This window comes from Panicum virgatum, chromosome 8N (assembly GCF_016808335.1).
Source record: "Panicum virgatum strain AP13 chromosome 8N, P.virgatum_v5, whole genome shotgun sequence".
Taxonomy (NCBI): Eukaryota; Viridiplantae; Streptophyta; class Magnoliopsida; order Poales; family Poaceae; genus Panicum; species Panicum virgatum.
The window spans coordinates 42,092,645-42,118,296 of NC_053152.1; the positions used below are offsets into that span (position 1 = coordinate 42,092,645).

Genomic DNA, 25,652 nt, shown 5'->3' on the forward strand with positions numbered 1-25,652 from the left:
TACAGACATCGTTCCACAGAGATCAATCGAATCATTCATTCCATCATCGCAAAACACTTTTGTCCAATACTTATTATGGGATGGAGGGAGTACGTGTTACCGAGGGTTAATAATGCAAATCAACGGGGCATTATATAATGATTAGTAGAGCATTAAGCAAAACCAAGCGTCGCGGTAACCGATTCTTGCTCCACCTCAACAACAGCATCATGAACTATACTGCCAATCAGCCAATGGCAGGCCAAGCTGACCCAACACACAGGGCATGCGTGCGGAGCGAGTTGTACATGTGCCTTGCTAGCTACTGCCTACTGGAGTAGTTAGCTACTTCCATCCATCTTAAATTATTGATTGTTTTGAATTTTTAGGTATATAGATTTTGCCCAGATATATATTATATCTAAGTGCATATTAATAACGTGGGACGGAGGGAGTAGTAACAAAAAAAAAATCTCCAGAGAGAGAGGGGGAGGAAAGCCAATCAAGCAGTGTGCTTGCATGATTCCGAGCCCACCACGGAGAAGATGCCGCCTCCCTGCGGTTTTGGGCACTTCCTAGTAGCTCGTCACAATTTGCAAGCTACCCGTTTTCAAAAAAAACAAAAACAAAAGTTGCAAGCTTCGCCTCGCTATCGACCGATATATTAAAGTCAAACCACAACGCCGCGCCGGCCGGTATTACAACACACCTCCTCCTGATGCTAATAAGCATCTTCCTCCTCTCGCGCTAGCTAGTCTCTCTCCTTCCTCGCTCTCTCGACGCACGCGAGAAGTGCACGAGCGGGAGGTCGACGCTGCCACTTTCGCCATGCTCCTTGCAGCTCACGCTCACGGCGCTGGCGTCCGGCCGGCGGCGGCGTCACCACCCACTCTGCCGAAGCAACGGAGCTGCTGCTCCACGAGGAGGGAGCGTGGGCTTCCCGCCGTGCGCGCGGTCATGGCGAGGCCGCATCAGGACGTGGCCGCGCCGCCACCACCTGCCATCAGGAAGATGGTGACGGCAGCGCCACCGGTGACGGAGACGACGACGACGGTGTACCACGACAGCTGGTTCGACAAGCTGGCCATCACATACCTGTCCCGGAACCTTCAAGAAGCTTCCGGTACTCCTCGCGCCTACGCATTCCCGCTCGCTCGCCACCTTTGGAATGATCGAAAGCTTCCAGCAGCAGCCATGGCGCTTCCGTGGCTGCGAGTGGATTTGCATGAACCAGGCTGAACAATCCCATGCTTTTGGAGAACTGTTCATGTTTTTTTTTCCTTTTCTTGGATTCATCATTCATGTGTCTCTTTTGATGTGCTAGTATTTGGCTTGCTTGCTATAGACAGACGTACAGTAGTGTGACCTCCTATGCTTGCCCCTGTCTCTATTTTAGCAATGGTCGATGTTGATGATCATGCAAGCGACTGCATGATGTGACGCTAAGTTCTTGTCCCGAGCATACAATAAATTTCCTCCTCGACTTCAACGGACTAGTGCTGATGGCCTGATGCCTACTTTTACCTCTTACAAACTTTTGTGTTGAATTTGTAAGTGCTTTTTAAAAAGAATGAATTTGTAAGTGCTTGTTGTGTTACTAGGCCAAAAGATAGATGCGAAAAGCTTCTTGAAATTCATCCAGTTGGGAGGTACAATAAGTTACATATATATAAAATTGCAGCAAAATGAAACGGAAGCGCATCATCAGCATACCGGCAACCAAGAGAGGTCGAAACCTGTGATTCGCACAGGTGTGAGGTGCGCATTTCTAGGAATCTAGTAGTGGATGAATCTATCCTAAATTTTGGGTTTTCTCCTCGAACCTTTTTCCTCTCTTGGAGCTAATAAGATGCCCAAGAAAATGGTGGTCAACCTTCAAAAGGCATCACGCGTGCAGATTTTTTTCTTCCCCTTCAGTAAAAATCAACCACTTACCCTCTTGTAATATCTACCTGTTTATAAAAATCAAGCATCCTTTACATTCCACTCAGTTACTACAATAGCTGGAAGAAGATTCTCTAGTCATTAGAGAGTAAATTAAGGCTGTAGTAGATCCCTGTAAATCCGCGCCTTATCATAAACCTCAACCATCGGATCTGAAACGGCCGACCTAGATCGACTGCAACAGGACCGGACACCGAGTCGTGGCACTGGGTGTCCGGTCATCAGCACAGTGGCCGCCACGGTGTCCTCCACTGTTCTCCGCAGTGCCCTCCGCCCCTACCAGACCAAACCCCATGCTGGCCCTCCCAGTTTTCTCATCCTCTCTCCCAGCACTGCGCTGACAGCAGAAAAAGGCATGATGAAAAGCATGGAAAAGTTTGTTAACTAATTTCCCTACAGTTTTGTGATTGATACTCCTACCAGCGTGGATTCAATGGATGTGTATATGCAGGGCTGAAGAACGGAAAGGACGGCTATGAAGGCCTGATAGAGGCGGCCCTCACCATCTCCGGGCTGTTCAGGGTTGATCAGCAGTGGCAGACTGTGGCCACCGCTCTGGAATGGGCGTTCCCCAGCTACATCCTCACAATGGCAAGTATTTTTATGCTCTGGAAAAGTAATGTCTATTTTTTTTTCTCGAACACGCAGGAGAGTTGCGTATCATTGTATTGATAGAAGAAGAAAAATGAGTCATACATAGACCCAAACACACAGGGGCGGGCCTGGTATTGATTCAAGGGTATTCAACTGAATACCCAAAAAATTTTGCAACAAAATTTATATACATAGTATATATAACATGTATATGTATTAAAATAGAAAATAAGGGTATCTCTAAAAGAATTCTTAAATTCTAGTCTCCAACTCTCTATATCCTTTAAGTAGAGGATCATCCAAAATATTATTTCTCTTTGTATTCTTGTGTCGCCATGGTACTTCCCTTGTACCGGATATTTTATTGTTTGAACCTTGACATATTAGGTAAATATGACCCATAAATTTGAAGGTTGAGGGTCTAAGATCCGGTTCTAAAATAGCAAGTATTTGGATAGGGTGTGGAGAGAGATGATTTAGGGTGTCTCTTGGAGATGATCTAACGTCACAATACAGGCTTCCCGATCTCATATTGCCTCTTGTGCTCAAATGGCTCACTTCACCTCTTCTAGGCCCAATAGCAACCCCCAACCGGCACCAATCCATACCAATTCCACTTCCCCTTTCCCTTGTGGCCGCATCCTTTCCACTTCTGGCCGATGAGACCTAAGCAACATGCGTTGCTGGGGACAACGTAGCGCAGCGGGCAGCGGCGGTCAAAAACATTTCATCCTTAAAAAATGTTGAATACCCAAACCCCAAATCCTGGGCCCGCCCCTGCAAACACACCCAACACACCCCCTTATTTTTATGCTCTGGAAAAGTAATGTCCATTGTTGCAAACTAGATAAAATCCTTTCAAAATGACAAGAAAAATAGGAGGTATATAGACAGTTCAGGGAGTAGGGTATTCTTTGAATACAAGGTAAATTTATTTAATTTTACCTTAGTTTGGACTCACAGCGTTCATTCTGTTGGGCAGATCAAGGTGATGATGCCGCCTTCAAGAATTTCCCGGGAGTACTTCGCAGCCTTCACCACCATATTCTTCCCTTGGCTCGTTGGACCATGTGAGGTATAACACATATTTCTCCTCCATATTATAATTTATTTCAGGAATGACAAAGGAATAGCCTGAAACAGAGTATTGTTTAAGAGTTCATGCATGTTGAGCATCTTGTGCATATAGTAGTGGAAAATGTAGTCATGGATGCAACATTCTCCAATATGTTTTTTCTTTCTTTTGTGTGTGTGTGTGTGTGTGTGTTCTTACGTATACACATCCCAGCAGTATTCATAAAGTTGTACGAGTAATCATTGTGTCACTGAACGAATGCAAGGTCAGGGAATCGGAAGTTGATGGAAGGAAAGAGAAGAATGTGGTCTACGTCCCCAAATGCAGGTAAACTCTTCGACATCCAGATTCTTTGATTGCATGAATAAGCTAGATGCAGAGTGAATTCATTGCATAAGTTTAATAGGTATAAATATATATTGTTCAAACAACTTCTGGGTGTCAAGACTTCAGAGCTAGTATAAATTCTTAAGGTTTATCTAAACATGATTAGGATTGCCACATTATGAATCCGTAGCGTAAATTAGCTCAGCATAACCCTTTTGCAAGATGTCAATCTTTACTCGAGTAAAACCACTTGGAAAAGGTGTGAAAGAACTAAGGCTCAAATGCAACATGTACTGCCCATGTCGTAATTGTGGCGAACAGGGCAATCCTACTCATACTCCACAAACTAGCTATATAATAGGGATACATTTTGAAAAAAAAAAGTACAGGCTAGTGCAATAACTCTTAAAAACAATCTAAAAAAACATAGTAAGGTGAAGGCATATAAAAAAAATGGTGAAGAACAGGATAGGGGTACAGGTATTCCTGACCTTTTCTTCCTTATCTTACTCTGACAGATTTCTGGAAAGCACCAACTGTGTTGGGATGTGCACGAATCTTTGCAAGATCCCATGCCAGAAATTCATCCAAGATTCACTCGGCACGGCTGTCTACATGTCTCCCAGTAAGTTCCATTTATTCTTATCCATCAGATGATAATCTGAGAGACAAATCTAAACATATCAATGAGTAAAACAACATGAACACTTCGATATTAGAATACAAGAAAATAATCAACTGCAGCCAATGAATAAGGTTCGGAAGAAATTAGTGGATTGGCAGTCAACCAATCATCAACTCAAATTCATAAAACGAGTCAAAACTTTAACTGTAACTTCCTTTGGTCACTAGCCTAATTGTTCAATAGCTGAACATTACACTGACTGCGGCCAAACATAAGTGAACTCAGAATATGACCTTTCCACTTTAAGTAGTGCTGGTGAAAGTCTTTGTATATGGACATCTCATGTAAGACGTTCTTAGCCGCACAACTCTTCCTACTATCTCTGAAACGGGATCTTAACACTGAAAGCAGCGCATCAAGATTCTCAGTCACACCAAAAATACAGAAGTTAGCTACTTGATGTGTTAAATCTCATATCCTGCCAGTACACCTTCTGTATCGAGGCCACTATGCCTTTTCTGGGCATGGAATCACAGGCTGCCATTTGGGGGACAGAAAAGATTGAAGTGGGACCAACATGTTTGCAGGTTGTAGAGCAATTGCAATCAAGTTGTACAGAGAAAATGGGGTACCTCCTACTTGTAATTCTTAGTGGGAAAACTGCAAATAACAGAAACAAGTTGATAGTAGTGTCTTTTCCAATCATTCCACAATTCTGTGGTTACCAAGTACAGTACAAACACCTTTACTTAACATTACAGAGCCAACATGTTTCAATGATCAGAGCAATATGATTAAATATTGCTTATGAGAAGCAATTATTGTGAGTGTTGACTCATTCTTGGTGAAATATTTCAACAACACCAATCATTGTTTCGAGGTCAAAAGATGTTGACATTTAATGACATTACAGATATTGGAGATCAATGTGTTGGAATTTGTTACGCCTCCTTTTCTCCTGCCAAGTGGTTATCACTCGTAACCATTGAATGTTAGCTTAATGGCACCGCTTATGGTCTGCAGGCTTATCTTCACTACTTTCTCCACTCTTATATATTGCAAATCAGTGTTCCAATCCTGGCTAAAATATTTTATTTCTGAATCTAGAAAAGCAAATTTATGTTTAAGCAGTTATTTTTCTACTTAAAAAAAAAAGGCGTACCCAGTGCCGTAGGCTTCCCGCACTGTGCAGGGTCTGGGGAAGGGTTGTCTTTAAGCCCCAAGCCTTACCCACACAAATGTGCAGAGGCTGGGGCTAGTTATTTTTCTACTTAACTGGAAAAAATAGGACACTAGCTTATGTTCTGTTACAAAAAGCCATATATCAGGGGCAACAGAAAAGCATGTACTTATGTCTATTGTATTACCATTGTTTCAGATTTTGAGGACATGAGCTGTGAGATGATCTTTGGACAGCAACCTCCTGAAGATGATCCAGCACTGAAGCAGCCCTGCTTCCGTACAAAATGTAAGCCTGCACCGAGACATCTGAACAGATTTAATCAAATTTCCAATTAAAGCACTCATACCCTTTTCTTCCTGTATATGCAGGTATTGCAAAGCAGAATCGTCAAGTGAATTGCTCTATTTGACTTGAAAGGCAATGTAAATTATTAGACTATATCAGTAAAATGCCCAAAATTCCATGCATTCATGTTATTCCCTTAGGACGCAGCATCAGGTTCACACATAGATTCTTTTTACTCGCGATAACAGCAAAAGGCAATTCTAGTATACATTAAATTGTTAGGAAACTCGTTGTATGGTTGATCCAGAGAAATTGAAGAGGGAATACAGGACATATTTTTGGGAAATACAAAGTATTTTAGTGCATCCTACATAAGTTACAAGAAGAACCTGAGATAAAATTGAAGAAGTTGGAAGAAAGGAATTATCCGTAAAGAAATTTTCATGTTAATTGAAGATGGTCGAACTTGTTAACAAGAAAAGAACTTGGTGGACGAACCGACGAAATATAAGCATGGAATTAACAATCATTTGGTGGAGCGTGTTGTATATCTCTCAGGTTTAAGCCAAGTCTCATCTGAGTTACGAATCAAGTTAATATGCAGATTCCTCTATCAAAGATTCGAAGTTAAAAACTATGAACCTACAACTGATAGACTGGTTCAAATTTAACTCTCACATTTCACAGCTGGTTTCAGATTTCCGGGAGATCTGACAATTTCACCTAGTCCCCTCTTACAAACTGTGGTGCTTTCTTCATATCAGAGTTTCTTACAATGTATTGTGCAAGTGCAATGATGCAGGACGTTTTCTCGATACCATGAAATGATTGGAACATGTAGTACGTTCAACTGCAACAATATGGCGGATTCATAGCTTTAAAAATCTCCTGGTACATTGTTAAAGATAGAGGCTAAGTTGCAATGCCGATTCGATATGTTATGTTAGAAGGAAATTTATCAGAATCTTCTCAAATTATGGACTATACTTCCAGAAACACAGTCATGATCCTTGGAAAAAGAACAGATCTTTCCACATCTTGATTCTAGAATTGGTGGCAAATAAATCATGAGGGACTTGACCAAAAAGACAAAAGGTCCTCCAACTTTAACATTATTACAGATGAAGAAAACGTGGGAATAAGGGATCTAGCAGTCTGAAGATGCCACTTTCTGCAACCTTGAGCACTTACAGCATATATTGACATAAAAAAGTCATAGAACACAGCAGAGTCTAGACAGGGATAACCATTAGCATTCAGTACCGACATTGATTTTGTGCACTCTGCTGGGTTTTGCCTACTGAGCTTTTTGCATGATTTGCTTTGAAGTTATTAACTTAGTTGATTTCAACACAAATTCGTAGGAGGTGCTGATCGAATCTTCCTGGTAAATTTGCTAAGAGAAAGCGTTCTATTTTGAAGAAGAAAATAAACACTAGTCAATGATTCTCTGAGGGTGATTTAAGAGATGAAATGAGATAAACCCAATTTTTCTAACAATCCACGTTGCGATGGTATCCAACAAAAGGACTCTCTGATGGCATTTAGCAAATTTTCTGAGCCTTTTATATGGTACCTGAATCAATAGAGAGCATGATATATTTATCATGAATTATCCATTGCAGAAGTAATTGCAATAGCAATAAAAAGAACAATCAGCATAAGGCCCAACATAAAACTCAAATTTTCAACCTTGATTTTTTTTTCTCGAACGTGCAGGATCAACCTTCTTGATTTATATTTGAACAAGCGATACTTTAATAATTATAAGCTTAAAACGTGCCGTTGAGCCCTAATAACATAGCCTTCAATGAGACTAGCTCCAGAAATCTCTACAATCCCCATAACATCAGTTCTCTTTGAGCATTATAGGGTTCAGAAAGAATTTGAATGGTCAATGTTTACTTGGCCTAACCTAGATAAGAAAAGTAGGCTAGATGGAATAATAAATGTAAACTGAGCAAACAAAGAATATGCTTTATGGCATGGATTTCAAGTTATTGGTGCAGCTGTGCAATGTGCTCCACTGAGATGGTGACCAGCACTGACTGTCAAATAGAATAACAACAGTAATTGTCTTCCATGCACTTGCACATAGTACAATACTGCATAGTGTTCATCCTTAGAAAAAGCAGTAATAAAGGGAGCAAGGTGGAAACATTTTAACGAACACAGATATTTATACTCCATCTATTCGACAAAGTATGAGTCCTAACTTACTCATTAGTCGCAATCACTTAATATTGAATTCGGTAGCACTCAGAAGATCTCTAGGTTTAGCATAATAGTCTAGATTCTTCATTAATTTGCTTTTTCCTGCCCTCAATTCTATTTAAATTTTCATTAAAAAAGTGGCGTCAAATGTCATTCTTGGTCTAACTGTAAAGATCATCCGACCATTTCCCCTTCATTACATCTTGATCAAGATAATGTCCTTTTGTGATCTTAATCCTGTCAGAGCCACAGCAAACTTTCCTAATCCCTCACATGAAATCCACTGTTAGTCCCGGACCCACATTGTCAGTGACACAAGCTGGAAATTTTCAAGTTTGAAATGGCATGAGAGGACTTATTCGTTAATATTAACACACTAGATGTTTATATGGAACAAGAAATTCCAACTGAACTTCAAATGTTAATTCACATTTATTGATATAATCATACCTTCTAGCATATATCACAGTCTTTAGCCACCTTCAGTCCAGGTACAGCCTGGTCTCAAATCCAGTTCTCTTGAGATCAACAGTCTCAAGACATCATCAGCATTGTCCCTTCTCCCAAGTGAAACATAAATATCAGCCAGCATCTTATAGTTAGCTCTGTTTTTTGGATCCAAGGACAAAAGATGCCTTGCTGCTGCTTCTCCAATCACCAAATTCCCCCATGAACGGGAACCACTTAACAATGTCCCCCACAGTATAGGGTTTTTTGCGTGTTCAGAATGAGAATTCTGGATCAAGTGGTATGCATCAGTCAAGCGCCCAGTACGACAAAGCATATCAACAACACAGGATATATGCTCAATATGAGGATCTAGACCATACTGCTCTTTCATGCACTTAAGAAAGCCCATTCCCTTCTCAACAAGACCCGTGTTTTTACAGGCAGACAGGACGGCAACAAAAGTATAGTGATTTGGTTGTACTTCTGTTTCCTTCATCAACTCAAAAAGCTTGACAACTTCTGCAGCAAGTCCATTCCATGCATATACCTGCATCATAGAAGTCCAAGAGATTGCATCCTTGTCCATAATCCCAGTAAAGGCACCAATTGAAAGACTAAGACTCCCGCACCGACCATACATGGAAACAAGTGAATTAGCAATCATCCGTTCATTATGGAAACCCCTTTTGACAATCTGAGCATGTGCTTCCATTCCCTTCTTCAGTGACGGTATTAGCGAGATCATTGGTAGGATCTCCAAGAATGTAACAGCATCCGGATCAATGCCCATCCTCTGCATTTCTATTGCAAACCATATTGCCTTTTCCGTTTGTCCAAGTTCTCCACAGCCTTTGATCAGGGCATTCCACGCAACCACGTCGTTTCTAACCTTGGCAGAACCATGAAGAAGACTCTCAGACCAACCTAACTGCCCGCACTTCGCATACATATATATCAATGCGGTCAATAAAGAGGGATCTCTCTTGAATTCACTGCTATTGCACAATACGTAGTTTTCTTCAATCCATTTTCCTTCTCTCCAGTTCCCCAACTCGGCGCAGGCCATAATCACGTTAAGCAAGATAGACCGTGTGACCAACACCTTTGAATGCAAAACCATCCAGTGGAAAAGCTTAACAGCATAACCCGGTTTTCCATTCCGAACAAGCCCACCAATCATCGAGCTCCAAGTAACAGAATCCTTCGCTTCCATATGCCGAAACACCGTCACCACCTCGCTCAAAGAGCCCAACTCCACATACATCTCCAGGAGAGCATTGGAGACGAAAAGGCTGCAGTGGAAGCCAGACTTAACCACAACGCCATGCATCATGCCTCTGCCCCTCCAAGGACCGAAACTGGCATAACCAGAGATCAAGCTCACGAGTGTTGCCTCCGTTGGCCGCGCTCCATCCGCGGACCTCATCCTGGCGAACATCTCCACGGCCTCTCCCAGAAGCCCCGCGCGCGCGTACCCGCCGATCAGCGCGTTCCACGCCACGGCGTCCGGGCGCGGCACTCCGTCAAACACCCTCCGCGCGGCGCCCATGTCCCCGGCCTCGGCGTGCATCCCGACCAGCGCCGTGGCCACCAGGAGGTCGGACGCGAGCCCGGCGGCCGCGGCGGCTGCCCCGACGCGGCGCCCGAGCTCGGGGTCCGGGGCGCGCGCGCAGGCCGTGGAGGCGAGGTGGTACGTGTGGCGGTCGCGCGGGCAGCCGGGGGGCATGGCGCGGAATAGCGAGGCCGCCTCGCGCGGGAGGCCCAGGGCGAGGTAGGCCCGCAGCATGGCGTTGTAGAGGAGCGGCTTGGGCGGTGGCACGGCGGGGGATGTGGAGGAGGGCGCGGCGGCGGCGGCGAAGACGCCGCGCGCGGCATCGGGGTCGCCGAGGCGGGCGTAGCGGGCGACGAGGAGGGAGGCGAGGTAGCCATTGGCGGCGAGGCCGGAGACGACGGCGAGCGCGTGGGGGCGGCGGGGGTCGGCGGCGGCGTGGGGGGAAGAGGAGGAGGTGATGGCGGCGGCGAGGGATTCCTTGAGGGCCTGGTACCGGTAGGTCACGGCGGGCATCTAGCTCCGGTTTTTTTTACCTTCTCTCTTCTCTTTTCCTTTAATACAATTCCGTGTTTGAATTTAGGCGCGAAATGGCCTCTCAGAGGGGAAGGCTGAAGCAGAACGGTGAGAATGGGGCGGGGAACGGGGCGGCTATTTATCACGTGTGCATTTTTTTTAGCAACTCATTACGCCTGCAATTGAAACTTATTCAATCGCAGAAAACCCCCTCCCCCTCCCCTCTTCCGGCTCCCCCCACCACTCTTCTAAGAGTAAGTATTATAGTTGGCTGTAAGCCGGCTAAATGATGAGGTGGAGTAGAAAAGATAGGAGAGAGAAGAGAAATAGATTGTAAGCTTACAGCCGGCTTGGGCACAAGAACCAAAAAAATCTATAAGAAAAACAGGTGGGCCATGTATTAATTGTGAAGAGCTAATTATTACACAGGTGGGCTGAGAGAAGGCTGTAAGAATCCTTACAGCCAGTTTGTTGTCTGTATTATTAACCTTGCTCTAAGACCACCGATGGTCAACGCCGCTCCAGCAACCCTCACTCTCCTCTCTCTCTCCCTTTTTCTAAGGCCATCGATAGTCAACACCGCTCCAGCAACCCTTACGCCGAAGTCCGGCCGCCGCTAACTTCATCAGGAAGATAAACAGTAGTGGCGTAGCACGGATCCCAATCATACGTGCCATAAATTGAATTTTCGGACGAATGGTCCTAACAATCGAACGAACCAAAAAAATCGTAAAAGCTAGAGAAATCATTTTTTCTGAAAATATTGTTATTCTAAGCCTCTTTGTATTGAAAGAGAATGAGAGCAAAGAATATGAATAGTGTGCTATTATAGATCTTGTCCAATTATTAGCACCATATATGCATGGTCGTGCTCCGTGTATTTTTTTTCATTTTTGTCATAATTTAAATTTCTATAACTTCAACTAAATTTATAGGTACCACTATAATTTTCTATACACTTGGTCACAATTTAAAGAAATGCTTGATCTAGGACAAAAATAAAAGGGTCATTTGCAAAACTACCCTTGTTTTGAAGTCTAACTACATGTTTACTCCTATTTTTAGTCTTCCAGTTGCATGGTTACCCCTATTTTAATGCAAAATATGGGCAATTTTGCAATAAAACAGGGGCAACCATGCAACTGGAAACCAAAAACAGGGGCAAACATGCATAGTTAAAAAAAAACAGGGGCAAATGTATAGTTGGACTTCAAAATAAGGGCAACCTTGCAATTGTCCCAAAATAAAATGACTTACATTTTGGACGAAGAAGTAGTAGTACTCTCTCTGTCCTATAAAGATTGTTCATTTAGTTAAATTCAGACACAATACTAGTAGTAAGAAATACCCTTATTACCCCTAATTAATTATAGCAGTTGTGATTGAAAACTGCGCTATTTATTGTTTCAAGATACTTAATAAATACAAATGCATTGAAAATAGAAAATAGCATAATAGTTCCTTGGTACTTGGCATTGCTTTAATTGGATAAACTTCATTACAATCAAATGGCAGTCTTTGTGAGACAAATTTTAGAGGCTAAATGAACAGTCTATATGGGATGGAGGGAGTAAGTATCATTAAAAAAACTCTCTTGAATTTTTAAGTTAATCGCTTCTATATCACTAGAAAAATAATTATTTTACATCCTAGTCTCATGCCAAAGATGAAGTTATAGCTTATCCTTGATGTTAAGTTCTAGTCTTTTGAGTGATAGGATTATAATAATAGAAACACGAAGTACAAAAGGAAAAAAATACTCATGGAATTTAGATATGGAAACTCTTGAAATAAAAACATTAACTATAATAATAATAATAATAATAATAATAATAATAATAATAATAATAATAGAAAGATATAGAATCCCATATTTTTAGTTCATATGATGCACGTGGAACCTTCAGATAGAAATGGCTTACAATCCCTTGTGGCTTCAAACAAAATGACACGACATCAATAAAGCTGCAAGACATTTTTCTAAAAAAAACATAATTTCATGACATATGAATAGAAAGCATTAATTGAACATCACCAGCTGACCGTGCACGCAGGCTCCAGGCAAATCTTGTTATTATTAATTAGCTGGTCACTCGTCCTACCACCACATGTGTGCCAAATGGCTAGTCCAAAAGTCTTTCTTGCCGTAATTGAATTTATAGCATAGTTACTTTGTGGCCATAGAGGGCCATGTCTCTCTCTTGCCATGCAAAATTTCTAGTGGTTAAATTGTTCATTGCTTTAGCAGCTTAATTAACAAAGGATGGCTCCCCCTAATTCTTTGATTAGACCATGAAAATTTTCTATTGGTTAAACTGTAATTTTAAATTGTTCATTGCTTTAGCAACTTAATTAACAAAGGATGGCTCCCCCTAATTCTTTGATCAGGCTTCGCCACTGGTGTGCAGGGAAAAAATATCAGGCATGTTACATATGAGTAGGGGGGCATGTGCCCCCATCTCCACACACCAACCAAAGCCACAATGTGTTGATCGCGCTGCCAAAGGAAGGATTTGATATAATATGAAAGTGTGTAGGCGACATTTAGTATGACAAATTGGTGGGAGCAACTTAAATACAACTATCACCGTTGTAGTAATTGTACGCAAACGCAATTAAATTTACTATATATTGTGGTAACAATGTTCAAGCATATTTGTTTTAGTACCCATATGCACCAGTGCAAGCCATGCCCCGCCACCTGTTGTTACCCATGCATTGCCTAGCTATAATCTTTGGGTTGAGAAATTGGAAACAAATGAAAAGAAAGGCCGGTTGAGTAACATCTTCTATTGTCCACACTAGAAGAGAGCGAAATTACGCGTCGGGCGAGCTTGTACAACTGGCAAAGCGAACAAAACACTCCACGGTTCGGTAGTTAGACACACAGACATATCTAACAAATCATTCTGCAGTTCAGTGGTCCAAACTGTTTCTAGCTAGTGCTTTTTTAGAAATAAGGGGATGCTGCAGAAGATTTTAGTTCAAGTTTCTACTAAGTTATAGAGATTTAGATGGTTCCCCGAAACCCTACATCCAAAAAGACGTGAAGGAGCGACGGTCAGTGACTGCGCTTTATGGTTCTGCAGCTGCAGCATGGTTCTCTCACATTTCCAAGTCCTCACGCCAAGTCCTCACGCATGCATGCATGCACACCACTTCATGAGGCGGTGGCCGGCAGCGGCAACTATTATTCTGTCGGCAGCTCCAGCAGCCTCTAGCCCAACAGTGTTTTCCTCTCATCCAGCTCCAGTATCAACATCCAGCCACCAACCAGCCAACAGTATTTTTCTCTCACACCACTCAAGCCACCAGCTCCAGTTCCAGCCCAGCGAACAGAGTGTATATAGGGTGTGAATGTGTGATTGTTGGTTGCATAGGCTGCAACCAGACCCTGGAATGCAAGCTATATGCTGTTTAGTTTCGTATTGCTTTCCGAGCTCCGCTACGAGATGCAAAAGAGAATCCTCTTCAGAATCTGAACATTTTTTTTTGCGAAGCTGGGATGCAACCATTTACTCAGTTAATGATGGTATTATTACAGTATACCGTCAACCAAACAGTATGTCGTTGCATGAACCCAACCTAACTGAGAGCCTGGGCCATGTATACGCGAGCCGGGCTAAGCCATCCGACTAACCAATCAGGCCCATATCGATCGACTATACAGTGACGTCGCGGGTCCACTGGTCCTGCTATCCCCAGGCCAACTCGAATCCGTGCACCATTCCGTCCGCGCCCATGCACGCAGCATGCCACCATGCCAGGCACCTCGTCCCTCCAATCATTACGAGCCGGCCCGGTCGGTGTGGTATGGCCGTATGGTAGCCGCCGCCGATCGAGCGGAGCGCCGGCCGTCTGCTGAGTGAGAGGGAGCTAGGGGGCCAATCGGTGATCGAATTCGAATCCATCGAAGCTCGGGCTTGCAACGCCGACGGCGACGGCGGCAAATAGTTTCAAAGCTATCCACCAGGGTCCTCATCCTCTTCCCGTCCGGCGGCCATGGCTACGCATGAAGCATAAGAGCCGGTGGTTGGTGACGTCGCCGGCGACGGCGCGAATCGAGATGCAACGTGGGCGCGCGCGATGGTCCTCCTCATCGGCGCTGCGCGCCTGGAGGCCCTGGATCTCTCCACTACGCACGGGGATCTAAAAAGCCTGGCAACGGCAGCACCCCTTCTTCCCCTGCCTGACGCCGCGAGAGGTCTGCCTGCCCCGGCCGTCGTCACCAGATCGGCGGCGCGCATCATGGCGTCAGCCGCGTCACGGCCGCGCCGGTCCTGCTGCCGCGACCTGCGTGAGCATGCATGCGATGCGCCTCGTTGCAGGCAGGCATGCAGCTAGCTCCAATCATTGCAGGCCAGTGGCCCGCTCGTTGCCGGGCGGGGCGTAGGCCAGGGGGGACCGAGCGGCGGTCATTGATCCATGATCGGACACATCGGAGCTCCGACGCCGGCAGAATGGCTGCTGCTGCTGCCGTGCTGCGTCACGCGCAGCGGCGGCCTGAGACGACGCGCTGCGCGAGCTAGCTCTCTAGGTAGCCCAGGCTCGGTGGGCGCGGCGTGGCAGGCAACGGCTACCGGGCTAGCGCGCGGCGGCAGGCGGAGAAGTAGTAACTCTCCGCTGGGCACCGGCTGTGGCGGCCTTGGCCCATCCGACGCGTTCGCTCGCCGCCGGCGCGGGACCATGCCATGGCGCGGCGCGGCGCGGCGCGGCACGGGACGGGAGGCAGCCAGGCAGGAGGCGCGCGTGACGTGACGTGACGCGATGTGCGCGCGCACGGACCCAACCGATTGAACGACCCAACATGCGAGCGAGAAAGCCCGGCGTGCCGCTCGTGGCGTAGCGCGGCCCGGTCCGGTCCGGCCCCGCTTGCCCTCCGGCCGGGGGACAGCGCCGCGCGCGCCCGTAGCGCGGGCCGGGCTGGGAGCGCCGCGCGCTGCCGTGGTCCTGGACCCCTGGTCCTGCTCCGCGCGGCCGCCTAGTCTGTTTCAGCGCCGCGCTTTTGATTCGAGGTCACGTCCGCATTGCCGGCGGCGTGTCCGTCCGTCCCTCCGACGAGACGGTAACTTTTCTGTGAGGGTGGAGGAGGCGCGGCGGCGATCGCCATTTCCGATCGCGACCGATGCCCCACTGTGCCATGCCATCATCGTCCACCCCAAGCCCAAGGACAAAGCAACCACACCACAAACACAACGCGCTCGACGGGGCACTGAACAGTTGCCGCCACGGCGCGCGCCCGTCTTCCCCTGTTCCCGGTTGCACGCCGGCCAGCAGGGCTCGTCCGGTCGTCCCAGGTCCCAGCCTCTCATCCCGTCCAACCAGAACCGCCGCCGGCACGCCGCTCTGTCCTCTGCTTCGCCTTCGCTTGCGTTCTGCGCCCGCCACCAGTACCGCCGCCCAGTCAAGGAACTGTGCCGGGCTTAACTGGCAGTCAGGCGCGGGGCAGCCTTTCACCTTCACGCCCCTGTGCTGCCTGCGCCTGCATCTGCGTCTTCCTCCCCACGAATAATGGCGCCATTCAAGCCGGCTGTACGACGACGAGGTCAATCACGATTCCGGCGCGCTTTACGCCGCCTAGCCTAGCCCCCCCGGCCGGTCGTACCGGTACTGCTACCACGGTCGCCGCTCTTCACTGCCTCCACATGCCCGGAACAGCAACCCGATCATACCCCATCCTCAGAAATCAGAAGCAGCAGCAATGGCTGCGGGTCAGTAACCACTGGTACCATGCGGCGACGACGCGAGGACAGGGACAAACGAAACGAAACTGATCCTCGAGCGGAGTGGTTAAAACTGCTCCGTCATTAGTAATTAACATGGTCACTATGGAAACACACCGATTAGCAGTAATTAACATTGCCTAGGACTAGGAGTGAACAGCAGTAAAAAAAACTGAATAATTTTACATGGCTCTCTCTGAAACTAGGAGGAGGAACAGAAGCAGAGCAAGAAACGGAAATCAAGCGCCGAATCCAATTATTTCCTCCCTTTTCGCTTCTCCGATCCTCGCGGACGACTGGCTCCGGCGACGTTGCCTCCCGGTGTGATCAGATCAGAAGACCAGCCTCCGGCGCGGGAGGAGCCGGCCAGCGTCGGCGAGCTCGCGGATGGTGTCGGCGACCAGGTCCCGGAACACCAGCCGCTCGATCTGCAGCACGGCCTCCGCCGCCTCCGCGCCGGACACCCACCGCTGCCGCGTCGCCGCCCACCGCCCCTCGTCCGCCGCCATGTCGCGCCGGATCGCGCGGCACGTGACGGCGTTCAGGTCCTCCTCGTCGTCCTCGTCCTCGGCCGTCCGCGGCGCGGGCTCGCCGGCGCGCCGGACCTCGGCCCAGACGTGGTCCACCAGCTCGGCGCCGCGGAGCCACGCCGCGGGGTCCCAGGGGCACGCCGCGGCCGCGCGCTGCCGCTCCAGGGCCTCCCCCACCGCGCCGCACAGCAGCCTGCGCTGGTGCCACGTGTCGCCGGGGTCGCCGCCACGCTGGCGGCGCCGCTGCTCCGCGGCCTTGTACACGTCGGCCGGGTCCCGCCGCCTGCCGCCGCGGGCGCCACCGAACAGGCGGACCAGCTCCGCCACGTAGGCGTAGTCCGGGTCGCCGCTCGCCTCGGGGCCCTCGGGCCACGTCCCCAGGGCCCACTCGTCATCCTCTGGGTCGGACGCCGGCTTCGGGCCCGCTCGGCCAACGCTGCTGCTGGTGGTGCTGAAGTCGATGGCCCGTTTCGACCCCGACGAGGACGACGGCGAGTCCCCGTCGGCGAGGAAGGCCGCCGCGTCGAGCACGGACACCGGGCTCGGCTGCTGGTCGGACCCCGCCGCGTCGCCGCCGGTGAACGCCTGGATGCTGCTCAGGAGCTTCCCGCACCGCTCCAGCAGGCCGCGGTCCGTCCGGGACTCCGGCTGCTGCATTACGAGATGGAAGAATGTTAAGAAAATATGGGATTGAGATTTTAGCAGCAGGAGATGGAGGTCCTCGACGCTTACAGGCTCCAAGTCCCAGCGGGACGACGCGCTGAAGGAGCTGCTGCTGCCGCCGTCGGAGAAGGTGGTGGAGGCCTCGTCGTCGGGGGAAAGCGCCGCGGCGTTGTGCGCCGCGCGGCGGGCAATGCGGGCGCGGGCGCCAGCGGAGTCGAAGCCGCTTGGCCTCCTGAAAGGCGGCTGCTGCTGCTTCGGAGAGTGCACGGGCGACACGCGCCGCTGCGGCGAGCGCGGGCCACGCCGAGCAGGGGAAGCCGGGCTTCGAGCTGGGGACGCCGACGGGTCGGGCGACCGTGGGCGGCGGGCGCGGTCGACGTCGACGCGCAGTCGCCGCGCCGGCGTGAGCCGCGCTGGCGGCTGCACCTGCGGCTGCGCGCGGTGGTTCGGGCGCATGACGACGATGGGCGGCGGCGGCGCCGGAGCGGTGCGGACGGGCGGCGGCGGCGTGGGGGTGTGGTGGAGCAGGCCCTTGAGCTGCAACGCCTCCAGGATCTGCTTCAGCGTCTCGAGGTCCCGGGCCGGCTCCGCGATGCCGCGCTTTCGGAGGCGGCGCTCGATCTCGCCGTAGAGCGCGATCTCGCCGTGGGCGCCGGCGGCCGCCGGGTCGGCGCGCTTCGCGGGCTCCGGGAACACCTCGTGCGCGTCGAAGCGGCTGCGCCTCTGGAACGCGCGCGGGCACCCCGCATCCGGCGCCCGCCGCATCGCCGCCTCCGCGGCCGGTGCCGACGCCGCCGCCGGCGACGGCCGCTCCATCAGCGGCGGGAGCGGCGACGCCGGCCGCTCGAAGAAGGCCGGGTCGACGAACCGGAAGTGGGACGGGTCCCGCGGCACGCGCTCGGACGCCGACCGCCGCAGCGCGGCCGGGCTCGCAGCGCCGGAGTGGGCGCCGTCCCCCGCCGCCGCGGCCTGGCCGGGCGGTAGCGCGTCGAGGCCCATGAGCCGCGCGACGACGCTGGGCGACCGGCGGTCGTCGCCCGCCGCGGACGGCGACGGCGGCGCGCCGGGGGCGGGCGCCGTCCGGACCTCGCGCGGCCGCAGCTTGCCCCCGGCGTCCACCACGGCGCGGCTGTCGAGCGAGAGCCGCGGCAGCCGCCACGACGGCGCGGCCCAGCCGCCCGCCCCGGCGCCGTCCTTGGGGTCCAGTGGAGGCAGCTGCAGCGACGGCCTCGGCGCGGCCGGCGGCATCCTGTCCGGCGACGACGGCGCCGGCGTCGCCCGGTCCAGCGGCATCGACCTTTCCGACGGCGTCGCCGACCCCTGCACGCGCAAACAAAAAACACAGCAGCAGCAGCAGCCGCCATGGCATCATCAGAAACCCGCCACCAGCGTCACCCGTGAGGCCCAAGAACGGAGCGGACGCGCGCGCACTCACGCTGGAGCCCGAGGACAGGAGGCGGCGCGGCGAGCCGTGGAGCCGGCGGCCGGAGAGGATCTGTGGGCGGTCGAAGAGGTGGAGGAACCCCGCCATGCAGCCCTGGTGCATGGGCCGCTCGTCCATCCGCCGCTCCTCGTCCTCGTCCGCACCCACCGCCACCATCTCGCCGCCGGCCTCTTCGTCCCCGCCCGTCCGCCTCCCGCGCTTCCTTCTCCCCTGCTCCGCTCCCGTGCGCCGCTCCGGGTGCCTCGCTCTGTTCGGCTCCCGCTTTTGGGAGCGATTTAAAGCGGCGGCGGGGGGGAAGCGCCCCCGAATCCCCTCGCTGCCCCCGCCCCGACACTCGTAATTACGGCGCCTGCCACTGCCGCGCCGTGTGGACGCGTCGGGGCACGAGCGGGGGGAGACGAGACGTTGGAGTGGTGGTGGCGTCTTGGGAGTTGGGGCGCGAGGCGTCGTCGACGGGGGGCGCTAGCTGAGGATGACGCGTCGGGTCCACAGGGCAGGCTTTTCGTCTTTTTGGATTGTTTAAAGGTTGTCAGTGAGGCAGCTCGTGCTCGTGCTCGTGCTCGTGCGTGCGTGCGTGGGTTCACTGAATCACTGGCTCGATCGGCTTTTTCACAGCGAAGCTTAGCTGTGTTTGGGAGTACTGTATATATTGTAATAAGTATCCTAATAACTAATAATGTTGCCGTTGGTCCTAATCTTGCCGTGTTAGGAAATGATACGGTCGGTTTTATGTTTGGCACAGATCACAGATGCGTGTACCCTTCACGTATTCTACGCATGTCACGCTTGATTTTTTTTCTTAGGTTATGTCACGTTTGCTTGAAACGGATGGCAGTGTAGTAGAAAGTCGGGACACGAGAGATATTCTTTGCCATATCAGATTGTGTCGAGGAGGCTAAATATATCCAAGCGGTTACCAGATCGGAACGGGAGCACCGGCCCGGTCGGGCTACGTTTTGGTCACGTATAGGAGCAGCTAAAGAAAAATAAAATAATTTTTTTTGCACCATTGTGCTAGTTCGGGGGTGATGCTGCTATGTGATGTTTGGAGAGAGCGGGAACAATGCCTGGTTTGTTGGGCTCCAACACTCGCTCAGCAATATCGGAGCGACAGCCAACTCAAAATATTTGACCTCCAATTCGTAAACCTTTTAGAGTCAGAAACAGAAAGTAAATTGTTCCATTCGTGTGTTCTTCCAATCTTTTTATTTATCATTTCAGTTATTGTGTTTTCCGATGGCGGAGCTACAACTATTAGTCAGTGTACGACTTCCCTCAAAATCAATGGAATAATATTGTTCTGCACTATTTATATATCACCCTCGGTCCTATTACTTACATTGAAAATAGAATTGAGAAGGATATCATCGTTATTGCGCCACCTCTGCATATATGGCCTAACTGTTGCAGCACGATTCGCTCGCCACGGGCCTGCATCGCTGTGAGCTTGCAGATTCGATCGATCCGCGCAATGCTTTGGCTATTCGTCGGTATGATCGACGTGGGTGAGTCGTACCGCAAAGTCGAAGATGTCGGAAGATAGTAGAGCAACTTAATGTTGGGCAGGGGCGGATCTAGCGTCGGGGTAGTGGGGTTGGAACGCCCCCCCCCCCCCCCCCGCGCACACAATTTTCAACCACAAATGGAGAAGATGGGAAAAAAGAGAAAAGGAGCAACAAGAAGTAGAAAAAGGAGAGAAGAGAGGAAGAAGAAAAAGGAAAATGAGCTCCCTTTGATGTACATGCTAGATCCACCTCTAATGTTGGAGAACAACGCTTTAAGGAGTAAGTCGAGTCATTGAGGTGTAGCCGATGCAAGTTCAACGGCAAGCACAGGCTAGGATATTGTTTATGTTGGCGCCTTGGCCGAATGCCATGACAATATATCCATATCGTCGCCACCGCCTTTGATGGACCCTAGATTGGGTTGACGTCAAACTGTTTCGAGGGTGGTTTACTTGGAGGAGGAAAATAAAAAAGGAGAGGGAAAGAAGTTAAATGAGTATTTCTGGTGCCATTAACAATATTAAAACCATGCACCACATTGGTTATGGACATTAATAATGCTCGTTGCCAATGTACAGCACATTGGTAACATATATCATTAACGCCCGTTGGTAACAAAGATAATGGTAGTGGAAGTCACTTAGAGCAGGGTTATTGGTTGTGCCTGCAGCCGGCAAACCAACGTCCAGCGTGGACAATAATTAATGCGGCACAGCACTGCGGCAGCGCGTTCGGAGCCAGCAACAACGACATGCAACCAATTAAATTGAGAAACAACCCATTTTCCACCGGTGTCTCACGAGTCGATCACTCCACTCTCTCTTCTATTTTCTTTCTTCTTCACGTAAGACCTCGCCGGCTACTCGCCGATTGTAATACTTCTCTTAAAGTGTTATTGCACCCTTCTTTGCGCTAGCTTGCGTACGTTCACCCCTCGAGTTCGAGCTCTGGCACCGCCGCTCGCACGGTACGTTGCGTCAACATCTGAACCTCCGAACGGTACTGGACCCTGTAGCTAGAAGCCCCGGTCGCGCACACACGTGGTCAGAGGGTTCGCCGTCACCGGCTTGCTGCACACACGAATGCTACCCTCCTCCGTCCGTCTCCAACGAGCAAGCTCACGCGCGTCGCGTCGTCGAGGAACGGCACCGGTGCCTGCCACTAGCTAGGACGCCGTGCTGTACTACCACCACCACCACACCAGTGTATCCATCTGCTGGCACCAGTTGTTCCCGTGGTGCAGCCCCGCGGGCAGCCCGAGCTCCCAACCCCCAACTCCCAACCGGTCAGGTCGGCGGCCTACGCCCAACCCGGAGGCGGAGGATCCCCTGGTCCCAGCGCGGCAGTTCCCCACGAACCGGACGGCCACGCACGGCGTACGCAACGGCTACGCCTCGGGACGGCGGCGGCGAACAACCAGTAGCAGTAGGCCGGTGGAGGCCGGCGCGGACTCGGAGGCGGCCCTGCCGAGTCCGTGCGCCTGACCGCGCTGCCCCGTGCCCTCTGCCGCCTGCCGGACGGGCGGGCGTGCCCCCGTGGCTGGGCGTGCCGCGCGGCAGCGGCAGGCGGCAGCTAGCGCGCGCGGCCTTCGAGCCAGCCAGCCAGCCCACCCACCACCCGGTTTGTTCTGCTGGTGCCGGTCTCCCGCGACCTTTGACCGGGCCGGGGTAGGAACGGGCGGGGGGCTCACGGGCCACGGCGATCTCGCCGCCCACCCTGCGCATGTGGGCGCTGCGTGCTCTCGTGGGCGCTGGCTGGCGGCGGTCGGTCAGGCCGGCAGGGCAGGCGCCGGCGTGGATGCGCCGTGCGTGCTGGCTGGGGTTGCCGAGGGCGGGCCGGCACGGGCACGGGGGCGTGGCAGTGGCAGGGCGATCTAGCGCCCGGGCGGGTGCCGGTGCCTGGCCGTCTGCGTCGCCGCCGCCTGCCACGCGCGGCCAGGCCGCGGATGCCGCTCCCGTGCGTGCACTGTGCGCGCCTCGGCGGCTTCCCCCTGGTCCCGGCGCGGCGGAAGCGCGGTGAGCAGTGGCCGGAAGCGGCAACCGTGGCAGAGCTGCCTCTCCGTGCACGGCAGCGGGACGTATACGTGTCCCTGGGTAGCAGGACTGAAGGATAGGTGTGGTCGACCGGCTACGTGCAGGATACATCAAGCAACAGTGCACAAGCAGTGCAGTGAACGTACGTAATAGTACCGTGTACCGCGCTGCTACTGCTAGCTCCGGTGTTGGTCAGTCAAATCGGTCGGAGGGGGAGGGGAGGGCGCCGGGGCGAGTCCGGCAGCGTGACCTGTCCCAATCTGGGCAACACAGCATCCGCTGACGCACGCGCGCATGGGTCCCTCCTCCCCCTGCCACTGCCATGGCATGCATGCATCGGCTCGGCCCTCGCTCTGGCAGCCATTCCGCGCATCCCGTCTGGCTCACACGCGACACACCCGCCTCCTCTTTTCTTTCTGCGGTCGCACCCACCAGAACTCGGACATGACGCGGCGCTGACGTAGATGTACGTAGATCCAGATAGTGCCATAGTGTGGGGGGGGGGGGGGGGGGGGGGGGCGGCGGCGGCGGCGGTAACAATGCAGCTCCAGGTTTGCAGTTAACTTCTACATTCTGTACATATTTAGGCTACCCGCACTTGTGGTCATTTAAATTCATCCTCTAAAAAATATTTTATTTTGGTCATCGATATTCTCTCCTCTACATCCAGTTCTTCCGCACCCCTTCATACTCTATATACATCCTCTATAACAACTACCAGCACACGGGTCCCGTCATACACTGTTTATTTTTATACCCCACCTATCCGTCGCCCTCCCCCTTCCCTCCCATTCAATCAATCTCTCTCTCTCCACGAGCACGCCGGCGCCTCTCGTCCTGGTGGTGCGGCCCTCCTCTCCTCGCCTCCTCACTCGCCGGCGCCTCGGACCGTGCCCCTACGCTTGCGCGCGGTGGCCCAGGAACCTTCCCCTTCGTTCGCCGAGGGTTGCGAGCGGCGACCTGCGCGCTGCCGTCGCTCGACGACACTGACGCCGACGCCGCCTGCGTGCTGTAGTCGGCGGCCCCGCCGCGCGGGACGCGTTCCTCGGCGCGCACCTCGCCTGGACCAACGCCGGCGCCGGCCGCCTCGTCATGCGCGTGCGCTGCAACAACCGCAGCAGCGGCCAGCGCGCGGGGGCGGTGAGCGCACGGCGGCGTGGCACACCGGCCTCCCTCGCCGCCTCCTCCCCCCACCTCTCTCGCCCTCTCTCTCCACGCCGCGGCCTCCCTCTTCCCCCTCCCTCTGTTGCAGCGCCCGGCGAGCGAGTGGCGGCCGGAGGCACGGCGTGGCGGAGGCTCCTCCCTCGTCGCGCGTGCTCCTCCCTGCCCCGGCGAGAGCGAGGCGAGGCGTAAGAGCCTGGGGTTCAAAATTCTGAAATCAGAGGCTAAATTAGGAATGAACGAGGCGAGACCGGTCCGACCGGTCTTAGGATCGGTCAGACCGGTGCTTCTTCTCCGGCGAGCGTTTTTGCATCGCAGAGCACTGCGTGGCAAGCATCGACGCCGGCGGCGTCAGCAGCGGTGCGCCCCCCTTTTTCCGGCCGCCCCGGCGTCCTGCACATCCTCATCCACTCCCGCAGCTCAAGTCCTATCTCTCTCACTCCCGTGTTCACCTTCTTCTTCCTCCGTCCACCATGGTTAGGGTTTGAGCAGCTGTGGTCGTCGGCCGAATCCACGAGCTCCTCTCCATGGATCCCAAATTCATCGCACCCGAAGCTCATCCACTTCCCTAGCTTTCCCCTCGACCCCTCCTTCGTGAGGCCCATTGACCAGGTCGACGGGAATCAAGGATTCCCTGGCCGCTGGTCAGTAGAGCGCCCGAGATCCACCCCACCGTCGAAGTCCCACCTCCGGCCACCATCTTCTCCGCCCAGCAGCTCAAATCGGCTGTAAGTGACCCGGTGATGCTCATGCTCTCCTCGTTCCTTAACGTTCGCATGGTTTCCACGCTCGTTTGGGAGCCTCGCCGCCGGTTGGCGCCGCCTGCACGCTGCTGGCCATGCCAGGCCTCTGTTCCTAGCGCACCACACCCATGAACGTGTGTTCCTCATCACATAGAACGTGTAGGTGACAACCTTGCCGTCGGTCGGCCTTGCCGCCGTCGAGAATGGAGCACCGCGCCGTCGGCCCTGACCATGGCTGGGCATGGCGCCGATTACCAGTCTGACCGGGTTCTTATACCAGTCTGACCAGTGGCATTTGGCCACTTTGATGACCGGTCTGACCTGTTGAATATACCGGTCCGACCGGTGGCCCCTGAAATTCAACTGCAAACCCTATTTAGGCGTGAATTTTTGTGTACAATATTAGTATGTATTTATACTCAGTATTTAACTAGTTTAAGTGTTTAAAATACATTTGCATTCTTCATGTCATGTGCATCCATGTAGCCACCGCAGCGGAGGAAGTCGCGTACGAGGCAATCGCAGAACTGCAGGAGCAATTAGAGCAAGCCCAGCAGGAGGTCACTGAGAACCCGGCCCAAGGCCCAGTTGATTCTAGCGCGGAACAGCAGCACGAAGGCAAGCCCCAGAGCATAACCTATTATTTCACTTATGAAATGTTATCTATTTACTTGATTATGCATTAAGTTCCTAGGTGTTGAATGAAACTGTAGTTGCATGATCCCTAGGCCCCTTTGGTTGAAATACTAGTATGTGTAGTCTTGCCATTCTAAATAGGATTCGGTAGAAGTCGAGTAATTTCCGGTTACTCACGAGATATAGGAGGTCTCTATAAATCGAATATATGGAATATTGGAATATGGAGGAAATGAAAAGAATTGGGGACCGGTGGGAGATGTTTAACTCCGTCTGTGTCAATTAAGGACCGTACCGTTGTTGGCTGTGCTAACCGGGGATAGAACTGTACTGACCGCATGCCGGGAGTAGGAGGTAGTCGAAACCGGTAAGCCTAGTACTGCCTCATTTCGAAAGTACAGGACTCCTTCTCACCCCTTAGGGTAGTCAAGTGGCTACGGAGAAATGGAGATGCATGTATTTTACTTTTGGTG

The 25,652-nt window shown here is 51.7% G+C and overlaps 3 protein-coding genes across 9 annotated transcripts; 1 reads left to right on the forward strand and 2 right to left on the reverse strand.

Annotated features, from left to right (window-relative positions):
* Window positions 1-691: 691 nt before the first annotated feature.
* Window positions 692-6,358, forward strand: LOC120686077 (beta-carotene isomerase D27, chloroplastic-like). The gene is made up of 7 exons (XM_039968237.1): window positions 692-1,102; window positions 2,375-2,514; window positions 3,500-3,592; window positions 3,858-3,919; window positions 4,438-4,544; window positions 5,923-6,012; window positions 6,096-6,358. Exons 1-7 carry the CDS (start codon window positions 808-810, stop codon window positions 6,134-6,136), a joined length of 828 nt encoding a protein of 275 aa, XP_039824171.1. The 5' UTR covers window positions 692-807; the 3' UTR covers window positions 6,137-6,358.
* Window positions 1,897-10,750, reverse strand: LOC120686076 (putative pentatricopeptide repeat-containing protein At3g01580). Of its 7 annotated transcripts, none has more exons than XR_005679954.1 (6): window positions 8,677-10,750; window positions 5,912-6,018; window positions 4,411-4,593; window positions 3,463-3,651; window positions 2,344-2,498; window positions 1,897-2,255 (listed from the first exon to the last, which is right to left on the reverse strand). XR_005679954.1 is itself a non-coding variant. In XM_039968236.1 (2 exons), exon 1 carries the CDS (start codon window positions 10,739-10,741, stop codon window positions 8,699-8,701), a length of 2,043 nt encoding a protein of 680 aa, XP_039824170.1. In that variant the 5' UTR covers window positions 10,742-10,750; the 3' UTR covers window positions 7,028-7,588; window positions 8,677-8,698. The 7 variants fall into 7 exon arrangements, 1 of the variants encoding a protein (XP_039824170.1); XR_005679953.1 differs by having other exon boundaries at window positions 1,898-2,255; window positions 2,344-3,294; window positions 4,411-4,580; XR_005679952.1 differs by having other exon boundaries at window positions 1,898-2,255; window positions 2,344-3,294.
* Window positions 10,751-16,512: 5,762 nt separating this feature from the next.
* On the reverse strand, window positions 16,513-19,340 carry LOC120686492 (uncharacterized protein DKFZp434B061-like). The gene is made up of 3 exons (XM_039968713.1): window positions 19,093-19,340; window positions 17,727-18,977; window positions 16,513-17,645 (listed from the first exon to the last, which is right to left on the reverse strand). The coding sequence occupies exons 1-3, from the start codon at window positions 19,255-19,257 to the stop codon at window positions 16,797-16,799; spliced, it is 2,265 nt and encodes a 754-aa protein (XP_039824647.1). The 5' UTR covers window positions 19,258-19,340; the 3' UTR covers window positions 16,513-16,796.
* Window positions 19,341-25,652: the final 6,312 nt, after the last annotated feature.

Coding starts and splice junctions, on each gene's coding strand:
- LOC120686492 (XM_039968713.1), bottom strand. CDS start 19,257: ATGGTGGCGGTGGGTGCGGACGAGGACGAGGAGCGGCGGATGGACGAG. Junction 18,978..19,092: donor TCCTGTCCTCGGGCTCCAGC/GTGAGTGCGCGC, acceptor TTGCGCGTGCAG/GGGTCGGCGACGCCGTCGGA. Junction 17,646..17,726: donor CCCGCTGGGACTTGGAGCCT/GTAAGCGTCGAG, acceptor CTCGTAATGCAG/CAGCCGGAGTCCCGGACGGA.
- LOC120686076 (XM_039968236.1), bottom strand. CDS start 10,741: ATGCCCGCCGTGACCTACCGGTACCAGGCCCTCAAGGAATCCCTCGCC.
- LOC120686077 (XM_039968237.1), top strand. CDS start 808: ATGCTCCTTGCAGCTCACGCTCACGGCGCTGGCGTCCGGCCGGCGGCG. Junction 1,103..2,374: donor GAACCTTCAAGAAGCTTCCG/GTACTCCTCGCG, acceptor GTGTATATGCAG/GGCTGAAGAACGGAAAGGAC. Junction 4,545..5,922: donor GGCTGTCTACATGTCTCCCA/GTAAGTTCCATT, acceptor CCATTGTTTCAG/ATTTTGAGGACATGAGCTGT.